Raw genomic sequence first — 25,332 nt, 5'->3', positions numbered from 1 at the left:
TTGTGGCTAAAAGTTGATAGAAAATCACTGCATATTATTTAACATGTAATCGTTTATTGCGGTTCAAAAATATTTGTAGAATGAAACTAAACTCACTGAAATTACCTTTAGTGTTTCGTTGTAATATTGATATCTACACTGTATTAATTATGGTTCGCCTTTAGAACAAGGTCACAGCCACACAGTAGAAGAACCACTCATGCTTTCCTAAAGAACCTCTTTTGTAAATGACAGTGTGACTACACATAATTTAAAGGTTCTGCATCAATTAAATTTTACAATTTACCAATTTTACACTTTAAAAAGGTTCTTCACTCTGAACTTCTCATTAACCAAAATGTTTCTCTAAACAACCATCCACTGGAAGGTTCTTCAGGGAACCAAAACCATCACCGTTATTCCTTTGGGCGCCTTTATTTATAAGAGTATAGTGTACAAAATCTTAAATAACTAATATGACAAGTTATTGCAAAGCTTTGACTTAATTTGACTAAATTTAATATACCTGAAGTTATTTCACACTTAAACATTCACCGTCTCCAAAGCACGCACTGTTCTTTATTTGTCTTATTAATAATAATATTAATATTAATGAACTGTGTTTATATAGCACATTCATACATTGAATGTAGCTTTACATAAAACATAAACACGGGGGTAAAAAAAAGGGGTGGGAATAAAAACAAATTCTGAAAATCTAAAAAAAAAAAATTGTTCTTGTAAATTTAATTTAAAATTTAAATTTAAAAATATTTTTCCTAATATGTTTGTCTGATTTGTAGAGTAGACGAGTGGCGAGACCTCAAAGCCGAGGAGCGTGAAGAACGTCCAGGACCATCTCATCCAGCAAACAAGCCAACAGCGCTGAGATTCGGTTCGTGGTGTTGCAGGAGCAGCGCTTTTCTCCAAAAACTCAGGTTCTTCAAAGTCCTTCATATGCAGAGCTGAGAGAGAAGCTTCTGGATGAGACTGTAAACATCAGCGTGGTGTTGAAGGGACATCTTCTGGATAAGGTTCTGGATAAAACTCTGGATTTGGAAAACTCTTGGAGCCAAAAAACACCAAGGAGCTTGAAGGAACCAGCGCTGCGAAAACATATATAAACTAAACACAAATTTAGCTTCAGTTCTAATTCTGGAATGCTAATGCTTATTTACCAACAATAACAACAACAACAACAACAACAATAATAATACTAAACATCAGCATCATCATTGTGAGTTTAATTTGTATAACGCAAGTGTCTCAAACATGTTTGCTTTGAAGAAGCAACAAAATAATTTTGATAATTTGATTGAAAATTCCTTAAATATTAGGTATTTAACTCAAACGCTCTGATATGCTGGAAGTCTTCAGCCTTTAAAGCTAATATTTTGGATTTACAGTGAAAAGTGTGTCTGTGATGAAAGGACAGCTCTTTTTACAAAATATTTGAACGTCAAGGTTTTTATTTTTATCCGTGGTGCTGAAAGGACACCTCCCGGTTGTAGAAGGACGCCTTTCAGAGCACCAGGTTGTTCAGAAACCACAGAAACACCCACTGCGCTGAAATAAACTGTGTAAATGGAATAAAGCTTGAAGGTTGTTGAGGCCGTCAGCCTGACCGGCTCCACCTGGCTTTAATGGCTGTGGCACGCAAAATCAAAACTCTGCTGACGGTCAACATCCTGGTCTTTGTGGGGATCATCCTGTTCTCGGTGTACTGTCGGATTCAGGACCGCTCCGAGGAGCTGGTGCAGATCGGCAGGGCGTCGGATCAGAGGCTGAGGAGCAGGAATGGTAAAGTGACCGGCTTGGACAGGCAGTCCATTCTGCAGAGGCTGGAGCGCCTGGAGGATGTGGTCTACAACCAGCTGAACGGTGAGTGTTCGCGGTTTCAGAGCAGAGCTGGAACAGGAACGTTTGGGGATGGACTTTAAGGTGGCTTGACAAAATTAATTTGATTACAATTAATGACATTAAAAATGAGTGTCCGGAAAAGGATGGCATGCCCACTCCAGGTAGGGGGAAAGGACTTGCCCCAGGTGGAGGAGTTTAAGTATCTCAGGGTCTTGTTCACAAGTGATGGGAAGAGGGATGGTGAGATCGACCGCAGGCTGGGACAGGTGGCAGCAGTAATGCGGTCACTGTACCGGACTGTAGTGGTGAAGAGGGTTTACTGGTCGGTCTACATCCCCACCCTCACCTATGGTCATGAGCTGTGGGTAATGACCAAAAGAATGAGATCGCGAATACAAGCGGTGGAAATAAGCTTTCTTCGCAGGGTGGCGGGCTACACTCGGCCATCCGGGAGGAGCTCGGAGTAGAGCCGCTACTCCTCCGCATTGAGAGGAGCCAGCTGAGGTGGTTCGGGCATCTGATCCGGATGCCCCCTGGACACCTCCAGGTGGGGGTGTACCAGGCACGGCCTACCGGGACAAGACCCCGGGGTCGTCCTAGGACCCGCTGGAGGGATTATATCTCCAGGTTGGCTTGGGGTCCCCGGGAATGAGCTGGAGGAAGTTGCGGGGGACAGGGTCGTCTGGGATTCTCTGCTCTCCCAACTGCTACCATGACCCTAGCTGGACTAAGCGGTTAACGACGATGATGATGATGAAAATGAGTGTTTTAAAATCAATGAGGTTGAACTGAACGAGTGAAAGAAGCAGAGTGTTTATGCTGTGATTATGATTTTAGGTTGTTTTGTTCTTAAGAGCAGTGAGATGGTGGTGTTTTCTTTCTTTGGTTATTTAACCAGCTTTTGCTATGGTTTTCCAGGTGGATGCAAGGATTTTAGTAGCTGTTTTGTAGTATTCTGAGTGGTTGCTAGGTTGTTGCTAAGCAGTCGCTATAGTATCGCACATGGTTGCTAGGTGGTTGCTATAGTGATAGTGATATTGTGATATTGGTGTGGTGTTCCGGTTTACTTTTCTGTGGTATTCTGAGTGGTTGCTAGGTTGTCGCTAAGCAGAAACAGTGCTATTGCATGTGGTTGCTGATGGTTGCTATAGTGTCTAAGGCAATTGCTAAGTGTTCGACATGGTGTTCCACTTTGTTGTGATGGTATTCTGAGTGGTAGGTTGTTGCTAAGCAGAAACAGTGCTATTGCATATGGTTGCTAGGTGGCTGCTACAGTGATAGTGATATTGATATAATGTTCCAGTTTATTTTTTTTGTTGTTCTGAGTGGTTGCTAGGTTGTTGCTAAGCAGAAGCAAAGTTATAGCACATGGTTGCTAGGTCGTTCCTATAGTGTCTCAGGCAGTCAGTAGATGTTTGATATGGTGTTCCAGTTGATTTTTATGTTATTCTGACTGGTTGCTAGGTTGTTGCTAAGCAGTTGCAGTACTATTGCATGTGGTTGCTACGGTGTTCACAAGTGGTTGTTATAGTGTCTGTAAATAAAAACAAATTCAATAATGTGCAAATCATTTAAACCCTATATTTCATTGAAAATAGAACAAAGACAACATCAAATGTTAAAACTGAGAAAAGTTATTGTTTTTTTTTTTGAAAAATATGTGCCCATTTATGAATTTGATGCCAACAACATTAATAGTTGGGACGGGGGCCTGTTTACCACTGTGTTTCATCACTTCTTCTTTAACAGCACTCTGTAAGTGTTTGGGAACTGAGGAGACGCTGCTGTAGTTTAGAAAGTGATATGTTCTCCATTCTTGCGTAACATAGAATTTCAGCTGCTCATCAGTTCAGGGTCTCCTTTGTTGTATTTTTCATTTTATAATGCGCAAAATGTTATCAGTGGTGACAGGTCTGGACTGCAGGCAGGTCAGTTTAGCACCCGGACTCTTTTAATACAGTTGTAATACATGCAGAATGTGGTTTTACACTGTCTTGCTGAAATAATCAAGGCCTTCCCTGAAAAAGACGTCGTCTGGATGGCAGCATATGTTGCCAAAACATGTATATATCATTCAGCATTAATGGTGCCTTCACAGATGAGCACGTCACCCATGCCATGTGCACTAATGCCCCCCTACACCATCATGAATACTGGCTTTTGAACTGTGCACTGATAACAAGCTGAGTGGTCTTGTTGTTTCGTTGGACCACAGGACACTTTTCCTCTTCCCCTCAGTCCATTTTAAGTGAGCTCAGGCCCAGAGAAGGTGGCAGTTGAATACTTTATTAGAAGTGAATGAAAATGATGTGATATGATTTATGTATATTAACATACTGTTATTTTAACAGCCACTGTACAAGCAGGTGTTCACTCAGCAAAACACCAGCATGCTTTTTAATTATTTATTCATAACAAATGCTTATGAGCACTGACCTACACTCTTAAAAAATATGGTTCTTTAAGGGTTTCATAGAACCATGAACACTCAAAGAGCCATGTGCATGCTCAACTGGTTCTTTGCATGGTGAAGTGGTTCTTCAGATTGATGGAGAAAGCGTTCTGCTGTTGTTATGATGTCAAACTTGTAACAACATAATAACCCTTTTTGGTGCTATATAGAAACCATTCTCGAAAAGATTCTACATAGATGCATATACAGCACATTCTCCATCAGTCTGAAGGACATTTCACCAGGCAAAGAACCGTTTAAGCATGCAAGTGGTTCTTTGAGTGCTCATAGTTCATTGTCTTTGCTAAAGTACCTTTGAAGAACCATCGTTTTAAGAGTGTACAGTGAAGCGTTATCATTTTCTTTCTGCAAAACAACACTGAACACACAGCAGTCACTTTCCTTCAAGTTCAAATCCCAATAGAATTTCTCCTCTTCAACTTTCGAACAGTGTGTGTTTGTTATCGCTGGAGATTACGGCCATTTCTAAAGGTGAAGGAAATAAGCAGGCAGTCTATTTGAATGCAGACTGTAACCGTAGCTAAAGGAGAGTGTTTGTGCGTCATATCTTTTCATTATAGGGCCGCAGTGAGGGTACAGTGAAAGGACGGGGACATGCTTTATCTCTGTAGTGTTTAATCAAACTGAGCCGCCACGCCTGGTGTTATTGATGAAAAACACTCGACCCCCGGTCTGTTCGCTACACCGACACTTTATATGAGTGCCTTGAATGCTATGATATTGACCGTGGCTTTATTTATTTATGTGGCGTTATCCTGAAAGACCTCGCCGTGAGGCTTTTTCATGTTTTACTGATGCTATACGGTGCTTTGTTTACTGTGGTATGGCTGCACGATATATCGTTTGTTAATCATCATTGCAATATTGGCATATGAAATGCAAATGAGTCCTGTAATCAATCACAGTGTGCTGTGAGCATCCTGACCAATCACAGGTCCATTGGCCACTTTATTAGAAACACCTACCTTGTACTTGCACTCACTGGCCAGTTTATTAGAAACTCCTACCTTGTGCTTCCACTCACTGGCCACTTTATTAGAAACACCTACCTTGTGCTTCCACTCACTGGCCAGTTTATTAGAAACACCTACCTTGTGCTTCCACTCACTGGCCACTTTATTAGAAACACCTACCTTGTGCTTCCACTCACTGGCCAGTTTATTAGAAACACCTACCTTGTGCTTCCACTCACTGGCCAGTTTATTAGAAACTCCTACCTTGTGCTTCCACTCACTGGCCACTTTATTAGAAACACCTACCTTGTGCTTCCACTCACTGGCCACTTTATTAGAAACACCTACCTTGTGCTTCCACTCACTGGCCAGTTTATTAGAAACAACTACCTTGTTCTTCCACTCACTGGCCACTTTATTAGAAACTCCTACCTTGTGCTTCCATTAACTGGCCACTTTATTAGAAACACCTACCTTGTGCTTCCACTCACTGGCCAGTTTATTAGAAACAACTACCTTGTTCTTCCACTCACTGGCCACTTTATTAGAAACTCCTACCTTGTGCTTCCATTAACTGGCCACTTTATTAGAAACACATCTTTTAGGTCCAAAAATAAAGAGCAGTTCTCTGGTTAGAAATGAAGGGCTACTGAATTGATAGAGGACAGTCTCTAAATGTACACCAGCAAGGTGGAGATGCAAGGAAGGGGTTTCTAATAAAGTGGTCAGAATGTATTTTTTTGGAGAAATCAGAAACACAGACTAAGTATAACCAAGTCATACTATTCAAAGAACCATTCAATCATGTAAGGGTTTTTAGTGTTCATGGTTCTATATAGAACCATTTTCTTTACTAAAGAACCCTTGAAGAGCCATGTTTTTAAAGTGTGCATAGAGTCAATCACAGTGAAGGGATTTTAGTCTAAAGCCTAAGATCAGTTAAAAGTCCCCAATGTGTTTTCAGCTCTGATTTGGAGCCAGTTCAGTAGAGTCATCCATATAAATGATCGAGCTGATAGAAATCCTGTTTCATTAACGTCCATTCAAAGATAATCCTCCTTTTATCTTTGGGGTCAGTTTGACCTCATTCAATGTTTAACATCTTTAAATAAATCATTGATTTTTTTTGCCGCATATTTAATGACTTTTCCTAATTTAATGGGAACAACTGGGTAAAGATAAAATGAACATGATGTGTTTTTAGGGGTCAGTTTGAGTCCAGACTGTTTCAACTGTATAAAACCTAAATATCAACATCTTATAAACATTTGCTCTGGTTGTTTTGGATGATATTGAGGTCACTATAACATGCAGTTTATAATCTTCATTAAACCTCCCTCTGCTTTACACCTCACCTAACATAACCACACCTGTAACACACCTCACCTAACATAACCACACCTGTAACACACCTAACATAACCACACCTGTAACACACCTAACTTAACATAATCACACCTGTAACACACCTAACCTAACATAACCACACCTGTAACATACCTAACCTAACATAACCACACCTGTAACACACCTAACCTAACATAACCACACCTGTAATAAACCGAACCTAACATAACCACACCTGTAACACACCTAACCTAACATAACCACACCTGTAACACACCTCACCTAACATAACCACACCTGTAACACACCTAACATAACCACACCTGTAACACACCTAACTTAACATAATCACACCTGTAACATACCTAACCTAACATAACCACACCTGTAACACACCTAACCTAACATAACCACACCTGTAACAAACCGAACCTAACATAACCACACCTGTAACACACCTCACCTAACATAACCACACCTGAAACATACATAACCTAACATAACCACACCTGTAACACACCTAACCTAACATAACCACACCTGTAACACACCTCACCTAACATAACCACACCTGTAACACACCTAACCTAACATAACCACACCTGTAACATACTTAACCTAACATAACCACACCTGTAACACACCTAACCTAACATAACCACACCTGTAACATACTTAACCTAACATAACCACACCTGTAACACACCTCACCTAACATAACCACACCTGTAACATACTTAACCTAACATAACCACACCTGTAACATACTTTACCTAACATAACCACACCTGTAACATACTTAACCTAACATAACCACACCTGTAACATACTTTACCTAACATAACCACACCTGTAACACACCTCACCTAACATAACCACACCTGTAACATACTTAACCTAACATAACCATACCTGTAACATACTTTACCTAACATAACCACACCTGTAACACACCTCACCTAACATAACCACACCTGTAACACACCTCACCTAACATAACCACACCTGTAACATACTTAACCCAACATAACCACACCTGTAACACACCTCACCTAACATAACCACACCTGTAACACACCTCACCTAACATAACCACACCTGTAACACACCTAACCTAACATAACCACACCTGTAACACACCTAACCTAACATAACCACACCTGTAACACATCTCACCTAACATAACCACACCTGAAACGTACCTAACCTAACATAGCTACACCTGAAACATACATAACCTAACATAGCTACACCTGTAACATACATAACCTAACATAATACCTGTAGTAGTGTAAGAACCACTGATAGTTCACACCATACGGGGGAAGGGAATACAGATTTACTTTGCTGGAGATTGAAAGATGTTAGCAAATTTGAGGATAATAACTGGAAAGTTAAGAACATTTGAATTATATTATTACAATATTTTTGCCAGACCTGAAAAAATCGCCTACATCTGATATTATCAAGTCAGCGCAGATCTTGGTCAAGCTCTACTGTATAGAAATGCCTTTCTCTCTCCCTCTCTCTCTCTCTCTCTCTCTCTCTCCCTCTCTATCTCTCTCCCTCCCTCTCTCTCTCTCCCTCTCTCTCTCTCCCTCCCTCCCTCTCTCTCTCCCTCCTCTCTCCCTCCCTCCGTCTCTCTCTCTCCCTCTAAAAGCTAAGCGAGGCCGTACTGCATCAGCTCTGAGTGCTTCCATCTGATCTTATTGTTATTCTGCACGACTGGCACAGTTTGTGTATGAAGGGTGGGGTGGTGGGGGGTTGGGGGGTCACTCCGTCAGTTTGAATTATCCTCTTGCGTTTGGAGGAGAGCCAAAAGGCACTGCTTCAAAAAAAAATGCCCCCTAATGTCTCCTCCTGATTGAGAGGGCTTTTATTCTGCACAAGTGCCACCACATATTTCCCCCGAAGGCTCTTCTTTCTTTCAGCGTGGGGAGAAATTCTCCTCTTCTATCGAACGCCGTCCCCGTGTCCTGCTCTGTTATGTGTTTTTATTTATCTGTCTTTTAATTTATCCTATAATTTGACCTGGCAGCCGTGGAGAACACGTTAGTATTTGCCCTGGCAGCCTGTGTTTCACTGGTGCACATGTTTATCAGCTTGATGTGTAAATTGCACTGGTGTTCTTGCTGATTGCATATCGGCGTTCGGAGCTGGACTCGGTCTGGGGGGGTAAATGGCCTCATATTCTTTCTTTTCCACGATTGCTGTGTTCTGTTGTGGAGATTTGAAGCTGTTGGCCATTTTAGTGGTTTATTTTTTATCCAGCAGTGACCAGCATGAGCTTTAATATAAGGTCCAGTAGCATTTAGATGTTTAGAAACGACATCGATCAGCCTTTAGAGCTATTCAGCTCAACCACATCTGCTTTTACCACAGCCTGAAATACTGTATGGACCTATAAACAGGAATGGAGCACATTAAGGGTGGCAAACCTTGAAGGCATTTTCACAATACACCTGGCTTTTACTCACGGAACGACGTTCTGGTGCGTTCCGGCCCACTTCCACCCCAGCGCATCATGATATTTTGTTTCTCTGATGTTTTAATAGACAAAGTGCACCAACAGACAAGTAGTGTGACATTTTAAAAAGGCTAAAAACTGTAAATATTGTGGCACTTATTCATCTCCTCCTTTAATGACGTACAAATTTCTCTGCGTCTGATTTGTTGAACTTTCATTCAACATGGAAACAAGCAGAGATTCAAGTGCAGTCAGCTTCTGTGCGTGAAATCAAGTGCAAGCCTACCAGCACCTCATTTACATATCATTTACATGAAGCACGCCCTAATTCATGCAGATATTTCGGCAGGGAACCAATAAAATGACTGTATTCAGGTTTGTGAGCCAATGGCTTTGCTGGTAGGCAGAGTTTGAGTGACCTGCTCCCCCTGCTGGCCAAACTTTATAGTGTTAGATAGGCAACAATGGATAGAATACAATGTGCAATAAACAAAACGTCTTAATGTTTTTGTTTGTCAATGATGTGACTGTATGATTTAAGCACAATCAGCTTCTGTGCGTGAAATCAAGTGCACGCCTACCAGCACCTCATTTACATATCATTTACATGAAGCACGCACTAATTCATGCAGATGTTTTGGCAGGGAAGCCAGTAAAATGGCTGTGTTCAGGTTTGTGAGCTAATGGCTTTGCTGGTAGGCAGAGTTTGAGTGACCTGCTCCCCCTGCTGGCATTGTAGCATTCAAATTATGGCCATTCGAAGGAATAAAATGTGCAATAAACAAAACGTCTTAATGTTTTATGACTCAGTGATGTGATTGTGTGATTATTTTTCTAAAATAACATATATAAACACTGTATTACTGCAGTGTATTACACCAACTGTGTTTTGTATTGTTTATTTTGTGGACGAAGTCAGTAACATAAAGCAAAAGCACAGTGTAATATACCTTTAAATGGAACATGGAATAGTTGCAGGATGGGTTTTTTCTAATGTGCATGTAAAGTAAGTACATCCTCTTTAATACTGGATTGCAGTGTGCAGAATGATTTGTATTATTGTTTTTTACTATTTTTGATCAGGTTGATACACTATTATGCTGAAATTTACACACATTCCTACCAAACGTGAGTTTGATCATACAGATACGCCCAAACTGAAACTGATGAATTACAAAGCTGTCAGTGAAATTTGCATGTGCTGATTTTACGATCAGATTTGACCGGATATACTTTTGATAAATGAAGGCCTGTCTTGACTGCACCACCTAGTGGACATTCATGTGTATTGAGTTATTGGGAAAGTCCTAATCAGGAAGGAAAGTTCTGGTTGGTCAAAGTCACATGATGCTGATTGAAAAGGGGTGGTGGCCATGTTTGATTCCAGTTTGCTGCAGCTCCATGAGGCATAACGCACAGCTTCTAATCCCTCATCATCCTTTCTTTGTATGTCTTGGAAATCATTGTTTGTGAGTGAAGATACTTGTTTATATTTTGGTAATTATTTGAAAAATGTATTAATTTAGCAAGTAAAGAAAATCCACTGGTTCAGAATGTTTATAACTCCCGTAGTTGTAGCCTGTATTGGACATTTGTAGACTGTATGATATCCCTGTTCTGGTGGGGCAGTTGTGGGCCTGAGGTTAGGGAACCAGCCCTGTGACCGGAAGGTTGCTGGTTCGATGCCCTGAGCTGATAGTACGTGACTGAAGTGCCCTTGAGCAAGGCACCTAACCCCCAACTGCTCCCCGGGCGCCGTGGATACGGCTGCCCACTGCTCCGGGCAAGTGTGCTCACTGCCCCCTAGTGTCTGTGTGTTCCCTAGTGTGTATGTGGTGTTTCACCGCACGGATGGGTTAAATGTGGAGGTCTAATTCCGATGTGCTCAGACACCGTTGGCTAAAAAGGTTTCATTAACATTAACATTCTAATGGAAATCTTACCCACCATAATATTCATACTACAAAAGAAGTATTTGTGAACGTACTTCCTGATTAGGTTGGCGATGCACTATAACACATTATCTGTGTATGTATCTGTGAAAACTCATCAAATTAAAACACTATATGTCAGTTGGACTTTGTAACACCCTCTTATACATCCGAGGTCTGAGCTGATCATCTGCTTCACCTGTTTACTATTCATAAGCTCATTAGCATAACGCTCTCCCTTTTTTGTTTGCATTAAAAACTTTAAGTGATAGTTGAGTGAAAAATCAAATTCTCTCAGTTTCCCTTCTTACTCCAAATGTAGTTGATCAGCCAAGACTTGTTTGGTGTCTCATGTTTGCTGCTTTAGTTTTAGCGCTGGAGCTACAAGGCTGATGTAGCTAACAAGTAAAGGGAGGCTTATGGTGCTAACGGCAGGCCTAAATCATCATGCACTTGTCTTAAAACGTCTAGTGTGTATATAAAAATGGACTAAAGTACCATAAAAAGCTATGCTAATGTACTTTAGACCATTTTTGTAGATAACAGTGAGTCATACGGTGTCAGAAACCACAGAATCAAATCTATTAGTCTGTCTTCAGACTGCAGGCAAATCGGATTTGTTCCTCAAATCTGCATGGGTTGCCGTGGTAACGACGTAGGCGTCAGTAACTATAAAACGTCGGTGATTGTCAGAATCTTTATGAAAACTGTGTAAGTGGGTTTAAGAACGTTTGGTGAATGAGGACCATTGGTTTTATGTAGAACCATGAACGCTCAAAGAACCATTCGTTTGCTTAAATGGATCTTTGCATGGTGAACTGTTGTTCAGACTGGTGGAGAATGTGGTGAGATGGTTGTGTCTTTTCTGATCGACTGCGTTTTGATAAACAGAATACATTTAATTTGTTTGCAGTCGCTTTAAGTTCTAAGACATTTTGTGAATGTTTGTTTATTCTGGTTAGTTTAGATGTTTATCTTGCCTAATGTTTCTAATTCTGCTCAGCCTTCACTGTGTGTGAGTGTAGGGGTGTGTGAGTGTGTGAGTGTGTGAGTGTGTGAGTGTGTGTGTGTGTGTGTGTGTGTGTGTGTGTTTATGCAGCTGTCTGGACTTAATTACACACTTAATTCTGATGTTCCTTCAGCAGTACACATTCATCTGAACGTAGCGCAGATGTAATAATTCTTTTAATGAGTTTACGACACATTCATGACCCTTTGTTTGCGAGTGCTTTAAGTAATGCATTCAGAGAACGTGCAGATCTGAGTAAGAGCCGTTCTTCGAGGTGAAATTAAAACAGGAACTGTTTTGGACAGTAGATGATTTCTCCAGAGTAGACGTTCCTCTCTAGCTTTATACTGCAGTTTTCCTCTCAGTGCCACCGGCTAAGCGTCTGTGTTTGCTGTCGCTGGAGAAGCTGCTCAGTTGTCACCCCCAATATTTGTTCCTCCTATTTTTATAGGAAATGATTTGTTAGAAATCTCAGTTTGTGTTCTGCTTCAGATAAAAGTTTCTTTGGGATGGATCCTCCCTGGAATTTTACTGTATTTAGAGATTACAGCTACACTTTTCCAATTTTGGTTCTATAAACAACCTTTCAGTGCACCAAACAAGTTTTGTAAATATGATGTCAGTGTGAAGAACCTTTTTCAAAGCACCTCCATATATATATATATATATATATATATATATGTATGTAGTACACACACACACACACACACATTTGTCCAAGCAGAGCACCATTGATAAGCCTTTATTTTAAAGTGTGAACATAATCAATATTAATGAAGTTTTCTGCTTAGTTATTAAAATTGTTACATGTACAAAAGCTCTTTTAACAACTTCCGAACTTTATTTGAAATATTCGTTATTTGTATTAATTATTAGTGACATTTAATCATTCAAAGTAGGATACTTTTGCCATGAGAACGAATTAAACTCTAGCAACCACTCGGAATATTGTAGCATCCATCTAGCAACCATGAGAGACACCATAGTAGCCCCCTAGCAATCACCTTTAATACCATAGCAACTACATAGCAACACCTAGCAACCGCTAGAGACACCCTAGCAACGATGAGAGATACCATACTAGCCACCAAGCAGTATCCTAGCAATCACCTTCAGTACCATAGCAACTACAAAGCAACACCCTAGCAACCACTAGGGATACCATAGTAGCCACCTAGCAATACCCTAGCAGTCATGTACAATACCATAGCTACTGCAAAGAAACACCCGAGGAACTACTAGAGATACCATAGCAAACACTTAGCATCACCCTAGCAAGCACGTGGATCACCATGGCAACCATCTAGCAACCATGAGAGATACCATAGAATCTATTTAGCAATACCCTAGCAACCACCTGGAATACTATGGCAAACATGAGAGATACGATAGTAGCCATCTAGCAATACCCTACCAACCACCTGGAATACCATAGCAACCACCTAGCAACCATGAGAGATACCATAGTAGCCATCTAGCTATACCCTAGCAACCACCGGGAATACTATAGCAACCATGAGAGATACCATAGTAGCCATCTAGCTATACCCTAGCAACCACCGGGAATACTATAGCAACCATGAGAGATACCATAGTAGCCATCTAGCTATACCCTAGCAACCACCTGGAATACCATAGCAACCACTTGGCAACTATGAGAGATACCATAGTAGCAATCTAGTTGAACCCTAGCAACCACCGAGCAACCATGAGAGATACCATAGTAGCCATCTAGCAATACCCTAGCAACCACCTGGAATACCATAGCAACCACCTAGCAGCCATGAGATACCATAGTAGCCATCTAACAATACCCTAGCAAACACTTGGAATACCATAGCAACCACCTAGCAACCATGAGAGATACCATAGTAGCCATCTAGCTATACCCTAGCAACCACCCGGAACACTGTACAATCTGTTTAGTAGCTGTGCCATCACTGTTTTTAGAAAATGCACTTTTCTAGTTTTGTCTATTAACAATTTTAAGAGAACTTAAAACACTTTATATGATATGAGCACGATGTCAAATACGGAATGACCCGACTCCCTGAGATCTGCACCTCACTGACACCGTCTCTTCAGGACCTACAGGTTTTGTGTTTCTATTCAGGTCAATAATAATCATTGTGCTCAGGAAGTTAATCAAGACCCTGTGAGGCTTTTCTATCCATTTTTTATGGATCCAGACGAGTCGTAGTGTTTAAAATGTCCTCAGGGAATTGTTTCCTCCACTTTAAACTCCAATCTGCTCGCCCGCATGAATATTTATGCTGGAGCAGCATCACTTTTGACATGCATATATTAATCAAGGTCCTAAATCTTTCAGAAAAAAAGAGTCTGTTCTAGCCAGGAACCCATAAAACTGCGGCTCAGACGCTCCGTGAAGGCTGGCTGCATAATTTAGAGCCACGCTGATGGAGACGCACCTGAACCTGGCTGCTGTGAGAGCGCCGGATGTGAAATATAGACACAATGCAGTGGAACGTACAGCAGATGGCTGGATGCTGAATAAATCAAACATCTGCTCTATAAAGTAGCGGGAAATCTGGAATTGCTGAAGCAGCGCTGCACGTTTGCCTCTGGATTTGCTTTGAGTTTCCGAATGGAGAGCGGGGAGCGTGTAGAGGGTCCGCATTGACGTCACTTTCCCGCCGGAATACGCCCCCTCAGTCGGACCGAGTGGCAGAACGTTCTGCAAGGTGCTCAGAAACTGATCTGTGCCTCTGTGTTTTCTCGACTGTAGCACTGTGTTCATAGAACTTCATACAAGAACAGCAAACTAACTACAGCTGCAGTCTCAGCTTCACTGCACTGGCTTTAGAATTGATTATACAACTTTACTGCTAGTTTATAAATCTCTTAATGGCTTAACAGCAACATGCGGCTCTTTTACTGTCCTGTTGGCTCCACAGCTGAATCAGATTAGTAGGTAAAAATAAAATAATCCTCCTTTACAGTAAAATAAAGCTCTGCTGATCGTTCAACACAGTTTAACAATAAATGGTCTTAAACTCTGGAGTTACTGTAGAACTGCTGATTCACCCTTTAACCCTGAAGATCAGCGCAGACTGCTGGTCACCATAGCAACACAGACAGCAATTATAAACGAGATAATTGTTGATGGTTGGCATTAGCAGTGTTGGTGAGCTAACATTGTCCAGCCCCCCCCTTGGTTGTAGAACACAAGGCTCACAATCATGTATGTTTTTAACAAATGCTGACAAAAACTTTACAGTTACAAGGAATATAAATGAAAATGAAGACGCTACATTAAATTGATGAGCAGTTGATACGTTATATAACTTATGATTTTGCTCTGAAATCCAGCAAACCTGACACAAAATGGCAGCTGCATATTTCCGTTTCGATGGCTGGATTCCAGCTTTCCTGCGGATCACAGTGATTATTATTAATATCCTCTTTTCTGCGAATGCTTTTATCTGTTGCATTTTTAACATCATTAAAAAAAACACAGCAATCCGTATGAAGCTGGATTCGCCTTCCTATTCGCCAGCTTCTTATTCGAATTTTCCATTCCACCTTAAATGGTGCAGCGGGTACATTCTGGAGCTCCATTTAAGGTGGGACAGAAAAATCAAATGATAATCTGGTGAATAAGAATCGTCATCTTCATATCTCTGTATGAGTTTATTATTTAAGCTTTTATTATTTTATTATTAGTTTAATAAAATCTCACACTGGAATGTTCTGAACTCTGGAGATGTGCAGGTCATACGGATCCACCAATCAGCTGATCGTCTCCTCGTAGTGATTTCTGGAGATGCATCTAAAGTGTCCTCATATCTGTTCGTGTGTTTGTGGTCATTCTGGTCTAGTGTTGTTGGTGTTTATCCTCCTGCAGGGCTGTGTCTGCAGTAACGGTGATGAGACCAGCTCCATCAGAGCTACAGCTCGCCTACCAACATGTAGATGAGCTCTTCTTAATGATGTAATCCAATACCATGAATAGGTAGACACAGCTAAGTGAGCTGTCCTTTTGATTAGGACTTCAGGAGCTAAAGAGAAGGTTAATGTGGTGGATTAACCATCAGCGTAAATACACAGTGACCGGAATCAATAAATCTCTTTTATTTCTAATATGTGGGACCAATTTCACTGTAGGTCTTCTGAAAGTCCCAGATACATCACTGTCTGTCAGTGTGAAGCTAAACCTGATCAGAGGGTTGTTGGAAATGGAAACTAGCAGCGGCAGCTCTCTGTAACAGTCGCTGTGAAACTGCTGCAAGGAATGACTTGCTAGTATAATATGACACAGAATGTCTTGCAAGCTTCAGATGTCTGTGTTGAATGTAGAGCTGCCAGAAACGTCCTAGAACTACTTGAATCCTACAGGGACGCTAGCAGAAGTTGGCATAATCATAGAGATTTTGTGCTTGAAAGTTTGTTAACAAAAATATTAGACTTGGTCATTTATTTATTGAGGAAAATGATCCAATATTACAGATCTGTGAGTGGCAAAAGTATTGCTTTCAGTATCTGGTATTGTGGAGCTTTTAGCCCCTCCATACAAAACAGCTTCAGCTCTGTTCTGTTGGTGGGTTTCCTCCCATGAACTGCTGCTTCAGGTCCTTCCACAGCATTTCTATAGGATTAAGGTCAGAACTTTGACCTGGTCATTCAAAAACATTAACTTTATTCTTTAAACGTTCTTTGGTAGAACGACTTGTGTTCTGAGGGTCATTGTCTTGCTGCATGACCCACGTTCTCTTGAGTTTCAGCTCACGGACAGAAGTGCTGACATTTTGCTTTAGAATTCGCTGGTATAATTCAAAGTCCATTGTTCCGTCAATGATGGCAGGCCATCCTGGCCCACATGCAGCAAAACAGGCCCAAACCATGATACTACCACCACCATGCTTCACAGATGGGATAAGGTTTTTATGCTGGAATGCAGTGTTTTCCTTTCTCCAAACATTACGCTTCTCATTTAAACCAAAAAGATCTATTTTGGTCTCATCCGTCCAAAAAACATCGTTTCAGTAGCCTTCAGGCTTGTCAATGTGATCTTTAACAAACTGCAGACGGGCAGCAATGTCTGTTTTTGTTTTTTTTGTTTTTTTTTTGGAGAGCAGCTGCTTTCTCCTTGCAACCCTGCCATGCTTACCATAGTTGTTCAGTGTTCTTCTGATGGTGAACATTAACATTAGCCACTGTGAGGCCTTTAGTCACTTAGAAGTTACCCTGGGCTCCTTTGTGACCTGGTGGACTATTACAGGCCGTTGCTCTTGGTGTGATCTTTGTTGGTCAACCACTCCTGGGCAGCGTAACGATGGTCCTGAATTTCCTCCATTCGTACACAGTCTGTCTGACTGTGATGGGTGGAGTCTAAACTCTTTAGAGATGGTTTTGTAACCTCTTCCAGCCTGATGAGCATCAACAGCTCTTCTTCTGAGGTCCACAGAAACCTCCTTTGTTCCTGCCATGATACACTTCCTCAATCACGTGCTGTGAAGATCAGACTGTGACAGATCCCTGTGCTTTAAATAAAACAGGGTGGTCACTCACCTGGTTGCCGTCTTATTGATTATAAACACCCGACTCTAATTTCACCTTCAAATCATCTGCTAATCCTAAAGGTTCACATACTCACTCACAGATCTGTAACATTGGGTGGTTTTCCTCAATACATAAACGTACAAGTCTAATATTTTTGTCTCATTTGTTTAATTTGGTTCTCTTTATCTACTAGTAGAACTTGTGTGAAAATCTGTGTGTGTGTGTGTGTATATATATATATATATAATAATATATATATATATATATAATATATTATATATATATATATATATGGACTTAAAACATGCATTAGTTAAAGGGCTTATATCCTTCATCTGTCTTGATTTTTATATTTTACATTTTTTTATGATTGTTTTTTGGTACCAGTTCATTTCTACATGACCATTTCATCCCTTAGGATTTTTTGTTGTTACTGTGCCTTTAAAACTGATACACGTACACATGTTAAGTTCTGTTCTGATTGGCTGCTCTGTGTAATGATGCACTCAAAAAGCAGTGTGAGATGAAACAATACTTATAACTTCAGTGTGAGTGGGTGGGGCTAAACTGCTCTAGGCGCAATAAGTAGATATACTTGAATGTGTTAGTTTTTGTGACATCACAAAAGCAGTGCTCAGAGTTACTGCTGTGTAAACAGTACGTTTTGAAACTCTTATGAAGTTCACATACCGTGTCAAACTCTATAACAAAGTGAAGGAAATCTGCTTTTCCATGATTTTAATCAGTGGAAGCATCAAAGTAAACATCTGTTTTATAATTGGTGTGAACTTGTTACAGATGTTCTGTTTGTGTCTTTATAGGAGAAGAAAAATTAGTGTACATAATTTTGGATCACTTTTATTGGTTCATTCATCTTGAGATGTTCACATAATGTAAAGGACAGCTGGTGTTCTCACACAATATTTGAAAAAAAATAGTTTTTTTCATATGACAGCAGCAATATGGCGCTATAAGAGGAACACGATCAAAACCGGTTAATAACTCGACAGAGATAAATGAAATACCAGGTATGCTTTGATAAACTTGATGTGCACGAGGCTGGTTGAGTTTCTGAAGCGTCTCGAATCAGGTTTGATCGATTGATCTGGAACTGTAGAGCCCTGAGGATTAAATCACTCGCAGCAGGACGTTCATACGGTTCTTTTCAAGGACGAATAAGAGAACAGCCTATTAGAGTAATGACACAGTCTGGACAAGCGTGTCCATTACTGAGACACAGAGAGGAACCAACTCTTAAAGAAACAGCTCGTCTGTCTTCACTTTAAACCTTTACCAGAGTTTCAGTAGTGCTTTCTTTACAGTTTCTTAAGTTCTAGATATCAACAAGGTAACACTTAGCTATTACTTAGAACTTAGGGGACTGTAATGGAAAGTTTTACCTTCTAATGCATGTTAGTGCAAAGATGTTAGGTTCAAATCCAGTTTGTTTATCATGGAATGTTCACTTAACGTAAATAATAACTTTAATATTGTAAATATAAATATTCGCAATATTTTAAATATAAATATTCGTAACAATATTGTGAAATATTGTTATTCTGTTAAAAAAAAATGATGAGTTTTTCTTGTGAAAGAAGTGATGCGCAGAAAGAAAAGCCCACATTTTGTTCCAGATTCTCCGGTGTGGTTCCAGTCCCGTGTTTGTGTGATGTGTAGAGCAGTTTGGAGGGTCCTGATTGTGCCGACGGAGCAACCTGAGCTTAGAGGCTAATAAACTCACTGCAGAAGAGGGAGAGAGAGATACACAGAGAGAGAGAGGGAGAGAGACAGAGAGAGCGAGAGAGGATCAGAGGGAAAGGGAGGGAGAGAGAGAGAGAGAGCGAGCTCTGAGAAAAACCCTGGAGAGTCATTTCTGTTTGTTACAGAATCCGACTCAGAGCTGCTGACTCATCACTACAGTTTACTGGGGGGTGATCTGCTCTGATGGCTGAGAGAGGAGAAAAGGGGGAAAGAGAGAGAGAAAGAGAGAGAGGTAAGGAGAAAGACAAAGATGAGAGAGAGAGTATACACAGACAGGAAAGAGAGGGAGAGATAAAAAGTGAGAGAAAGAAGAGAGCGTGAAGAGAGTCTAGAAAAAGACGAGAGAGACAGTATAGAGAGTATGGAGTATACACAGACGGGGGAAGAAAAAGGGGAAGCAAGTGAGAGAGACAGAAAGAAGAGAGTGTACAGAGGGAGAGAGTCTAGGGGAAGATGATGGTATAGAGAGAGAAAGAGGGAGAGTTTTAAAGCAGAGGGGTTTAAACAGCAGCTAACTGTTCACCCTGGAGGAAAAAGAAGTGTGTTGTTCAGTTTTTATAGACTGCAGTGATTTTATATTTGTCGCTGGCCCAAGAAAAACATGTATTTCCATTTTTTCTGATTTTTAATTTTCTAGCACAGCAGGTGTTCTTTATAGTGTGTGGAATTTTCATGGTGAACGGACCAACAGAAATACACCAAAACTGCTTGGAACAAAATGTCTGTACATTAATTTATATTGATAGTGTTTTTGCCCTGTCCTGTAAAGTTACTACAGTGGGGATATTTTTCTCTGGGTGTGTACATGACTTAACACTTTATGCCAAACTTGGCAAAAGGATTGTCAAACAGTTCAAAAAGAACATTTTTTTAATGGAAGATTGCAAGAATTTAGGTCTTTTACCATCAACCGTACATAATATTATGAAAAGATTGAGGGAATCTGGAGAAATCTCAGTCCCTGGAGGGCAAGGCTGGAAACAGTTTTCAGTTTTTAACCCTTTAGTTTCCAGTTTTCATGTTTTTTATTGGTGATTATGCATTGCAAAGCAAGGCGCATAACTATTGTTATCTGATTTGTATTCTTCACATTTATTATTTTTTCTGTCTGATTTTTGTCCGCAAACTCGTCAGGCAGTTTTTGAGATATGGACACTGTTTTACCACCAGAATGTTCGGTATGATTGGGAATGGTGTGCTCTGTGCAGCTTTTTGGTTGGACATCATAGCAACCACCTAGGATACCATGGCAACCACCTAGCAACACAATTGCAACCACCTGGGATACCACACAACCACATAGCAACACCTAGCAACCACCTGGGGTACCATACAACCGCATAGCAACATCCTAGCAACTATTTGGGATTCCCTAGCAACCACCTAGCAACACACTAGTGAACTCCTGGGATACCATAGCATGCATCTACCAACATGCTAGCAATCACCTGGGATACCATACAACTACAATGCAACATCCCAGCAACTATTTGGGATAACATAGCAACCCGCTAGCAACCACCTGGGATAGCAACTGCTTAGCAACACCCTAGCAACCACTAGGGATTCTATAGTGTTGCTATCATCTGTCTCTATCTATGTTGACCAGTGTATTGACCATTAGGAGGACCTCATTCTGTCAGTTGTGATCAGTAGGCTGATGTCACTGAGTGGTATTATCAAAGGTTCAGACAGGTAGTTTCATGGAAGTTCTGTAGGTATATGAAAGGAGAATTGAAGTGTGGATGCATATACAGCTCCACGCTCCAAGAGGTTAAACAAATGCATTCAATATTTGAGAATATATTATTCTATGGCAACAACTAATAAACAGCAGTTTAATACAGCATCAAGGTTTTCAAGGGTAAACAGCTCAGAGTCAGACACTTGCAGAAAAAAACAAAGTTCTGAGACTTTAATGTCAAAAGAGTGAACCAGAAATGTGGTCATACAACAAGAGAGGTCAAAAACAGAGACAAGCGTAAACCTGTCAGAAGGGACGTCGGAAGAGTAATCAAAAAAAACGAGCAGGGGTCAAAACCAGGTGATCAAAAACAAAGCAGACAAGAAAAGACCAAAAACAGACTCAAAGAATACAGAGAGTCAAATAAGGCAAACAGGGAAAGTAACCCTGTGTACACTCAGTCAAACTGCAGCAAAACTCACAAAGAAAGTCTAGAGCAAACAGGTTATATGGGTTGGTGGTGATTATATTCAGGTGTAACCATTTAATACTCAACACAGTAATGATGAGCGTGACCATGGCTTGTGATGCTGTAGACGAGGTGAGTCACATGATCCTCAGGAGAATTCTGGGGGTTGGAGTTCGTCTAAGTACTGGTGTTGCTGGGCGTGAGGACTACAGAACCGAAGGGAGGCGTGACGATGGTTGAACTGTCCACAAAAACGAACGTTCAGTAACTGTCCGGTAGACCACGTTGTGCTGATCGATGTCATTAGGTTGAAATCATATCGTTTGACATTATTATTATTATTATTGTGCTACATTATCTTATTGGCTGTTTCATTAAACCTGGTTCCCGAAGTTGAGCCGTTCGCAGCTGTTTCTACCGTGTTTCAGGGTTTCTAGTGGATTGCAGGAGGCTTTACATAACGCAATGCAAGTGAAATTTACTTTCATGCAAGTTTCCAGCAGCTATGGTGGAGCTGCTTGAATGTTTCAGCGTCTAAAGCCAGACTAAGTCGTGACGGCGTGAGCGAAGTGTTTCTGCAGCTTGTCAGTCGTGTGTCTCTAGCAGGGCTTCAGATCTGAGACTCCGAAAGCTGAGCATGCAGCTGGAGTCGGATCCAAAGGCCTCACTCTCAGTCCCATTCCATCTGGCCTGATTCCTTATCCCCTCAAACTGCAGTCTTACTGTGCTCACTTACTCATTTTAAATCTTATCTGTCTTAAAACATATTATTGTTTATGTTTATTATGTTTACTTTGACAGAGACCACACAAAATGCATTCATCTCAAAAGAGAAGACGTGCTTTGCACCAGGTTTAACTAAATAGGTGATTTATATCCAGTCCTGGGCAGGTAAACATATGAGTAATATTAAAAAGACATTATATAATACAAAATTACGAGAACAAAATATAATAAAACCCACAATACTAACTCACATTCCAGACTTTATCTCCCCCAAACAACCTTTCAGTTAATAATACAAATTATTCAGTATTTACTATGGATTATGGAGTATCTGCTATGAATGATTCAGTGACTACAATGACTTATACGGTATCTAGTATGAATTATTCAGTAATGACTATAGGCTATTCAACATCTACTATTAATTATTCAACATCTACTATGAATTATTCAGCAACTAATATGAATTATTCAGTAACTACTATGAACAATTCAGTATGTACTATGATTAATCCAGTATGTGCTATGAATCATTCAGTATCTATGAATGATTCATTATCTACTATGAGTCATTCAGTATCTATGAATGATTCATTATCTACTATGAGTCATTCAGTATCTACTGCGAATCATTCAGTATCTGCTGTGAATTACTCGGTAACTACTATGAATTATTCAGTATCATCTAAAGATTGAGGGCATCTGGAGAAATCCCTGTGCATAAAGGAAAAGGCTGAGAACCACAACTGAGTGCCCCTGACCTTTGACCCCTCAGATTGCATTAAAAACTGACATGTTTCTTTGATGGAGATCACCACATGGGCTCGGGAACACTTTAATAAACACAGTCCATTGCAGATGCAGGTTAAGACTGTACTCTGCACAGTGGAAGTCACATAGCAACAATGTCCAGAAACACCGCCGACTTCTTTGGGCTCGGGCTCATCAGAACTGGACTGACGCTTAGTGGAAACGTGTATTGTGTTCGAGTCAACCATTCAGATTGTTTAGGGAAATAATGGCCGTTGTGTTCTCTGGGCCATCCAGATTGTTACTGGCATAAAGTTCTAAATCCAGCATCTGTCGTGATGTTGGGGGAGGTATTAGTGGGTAACCTGCACATCTGTGAAAGCACCATTAACACCTGAACACATTTTGGAGCAACATATGCTGCCTTTTAGATGCCGTCTTTTTCAGGGATTTCTATGTTTATTTCAACATGACTCACCAAGAAACATCCTGCTCAGGTTACAGCAGCATGGCGGCGTAAACAGAGAGTCAAGGTGCTAAACTGACCTACCTGCAGTCCAGAACTAAAATCACATTGTAAACGTGCCGAATACAACAGTGATGGCCCTGTATGGTTGCGCAGCTGAAGACTCGTTTAACAGAAGAGTAGCAAAGAGTTTAGTTTTCAAAACAGGGTCAGTTTTCAGTCCCCAAACGGTTATGAAGTGCTGAAGGAAAGGTGATGTAACACAGGGGTAAACGTGCTCCTGTCTAACTTTTCTGGAAGGTGTTGCAGCGGCAAATTTGTAACGAGCATGTATTTACAAAAAAACTGAAGTTCATAAGGCACAACGTTGTGTATTGTGTTTTTGTACTGCTTTCAGAACAGAATTTGATCACTGCTTTCTGTTTTTATTAAGAGTTTCACACACCGTCCAACGTTTTTGTAATCGTGGTTCTTTGGATTGTTCAGATATGTACTTCATCAGTTTAATAGCTGAACCTGTTTCAGTATAATTTGTTTAGACTTTGATAACTTGCTATAATTTTAGCACTGTGGAGCTTTTTCAACACATTCAGCCAGTTAACACTGAAAATTTGTGCTGGTGATGATTTCCAAATCAGCTGTTACACCCTAACAGTGCTACCTTTCACACACATACAAAATAGAAATAATTTGAAATGAATAACCGACTCTAAATGTAGGTATTGTGATATAAACTGAGTCTGTTCTACAGTTTCTCATTAGGCTGAATGAATAACTGACTCTAAATGTAGGTATTGTGATATAAACTGAGTCTGTTCTACAGTTTCTCATTAGGCTGAATGAATAACTGACTCTAAATGTAGGTATTGTGATATAAACTGAGTCTGTTCTACAGTTTCTCATTAGGCTGAATGAATAACTGACTCTAAATGTAGGTATTGTGATATAAACCGAGTCTGTTCTACAGTTTCTCATTAGGCTGAATGAATAACTGACTCTAAATGTAGGTATTGTGATATAAACTGAGTCTGTTCTACAGTTTCTCATTAGGCTGAATGAATAACTGACTCTAAATGTAGGTATTGTGATATAAACCGAGTCTGTTCTACAGTTTCTCATTAGGCTGAATGAATAACCGACTCTAAATGTAGGTATTGTGATATAAACCGAGTCTGTTCTACAGTTTCTCATTAGGCTGAATGAATAACTGACTCTAAATGTAGGTATTGTGATATAAACTGAGTCTGTTCTACAGTTTCTCATTAGGCTGAATGAATAACCGACTCTAAATGTAGGTATTGTGATATAAACCGAGTCTGTTCTACAGTTTCTCATTAGGCTGAATGAATAACCGACTCTAAATGTAGGTATTATGAATAACTCTATCCAGAAGGCCACAAGAGATGGAGAGTAAGACGATATTCAAGCGCATAGTTATGTTTTATAGATCTTGAACACAATACACTTCAGTCAGTAGGCCCTGAATATTGAGAGTGAACATTTTTAGCTCACAGGTCTGAGACTGCAGTCCTTCGATCTCCTTTTCTCGCCGTGTAGTGATTGATAATGTTTTTATCTCCCATCTTTAATAAGTCCATGTGCACGTACCCACTTTGCTACTTTAAATGTCAAAATGAAAGAGAATTTGTAATGGCTCTGTTCTTTTCACTGTCCTGTACTTTAGAAAAGAAAGAACGTCCATGAGATTCAAATCTCCAGTCGTGAAATTGGATGACAGCTGCTTAGAAAGGAAAAAAATATTCAAAGGCTCTGCATCGTGAGTCAGGTCCTTCACCGCTGTCTTTTACTCATCCTGGATATTCAAAAGGAAAGGAATGGTCATTTGTGTGTGTGTATGTGTATACACCGATCAGGCATATCATTATGACCACCTCCTTGTTTCTACACTCACCCATTTTATCTGCTCCACTTACTAT

General features: G+C 40.3%; 1 protein-coding gene across 1 annotated transcript in view; it reads left to right on the top strand.

The window, feature by feature from the left end:
- Nucleotides 1–1,398: 1,398 nt before the first annotated feature.
- galnt9 (polypeptide N-acetylgalactosaminyltransferase 9) overlaps nt 1,399–25,332 on the top strand; it is a 129,975-nt gene continuing 106,041 nt past the window's right edge. The window contains exon 1 of the mRNA XM_036598955.1: nt 1,399–1,860. Within this exon, the coding sequence (XP_036454848.1) occupies nt 1,623–1,860 (238 nt within the window). The 5' untranslated portion in view covers nt 1,399–1,622. The remainder of the gene's footprint in view (nt 1,861–25,332) is intronic.

This window comes from Colossoma macropomum, unplaced genomic scaffold, assembly GCF_904425465.1.
Source record: "Colossoma macropomum unplaced genomic scaffold, Colossoma_macropomum, whole genome shotgun sequence".
Taxonomy (NCBI): domain Eukaryota; kingdom Metazoa; phylum Chordata; class Actinopteri; order Characiformes; family Serrasalmidae; genus Colossoma; species Colossoma macropomum.
Note: the sequence above shows the minus strand (reverse complement) of the source record. Positions and strands in the feature narration are given on the sequence as shown.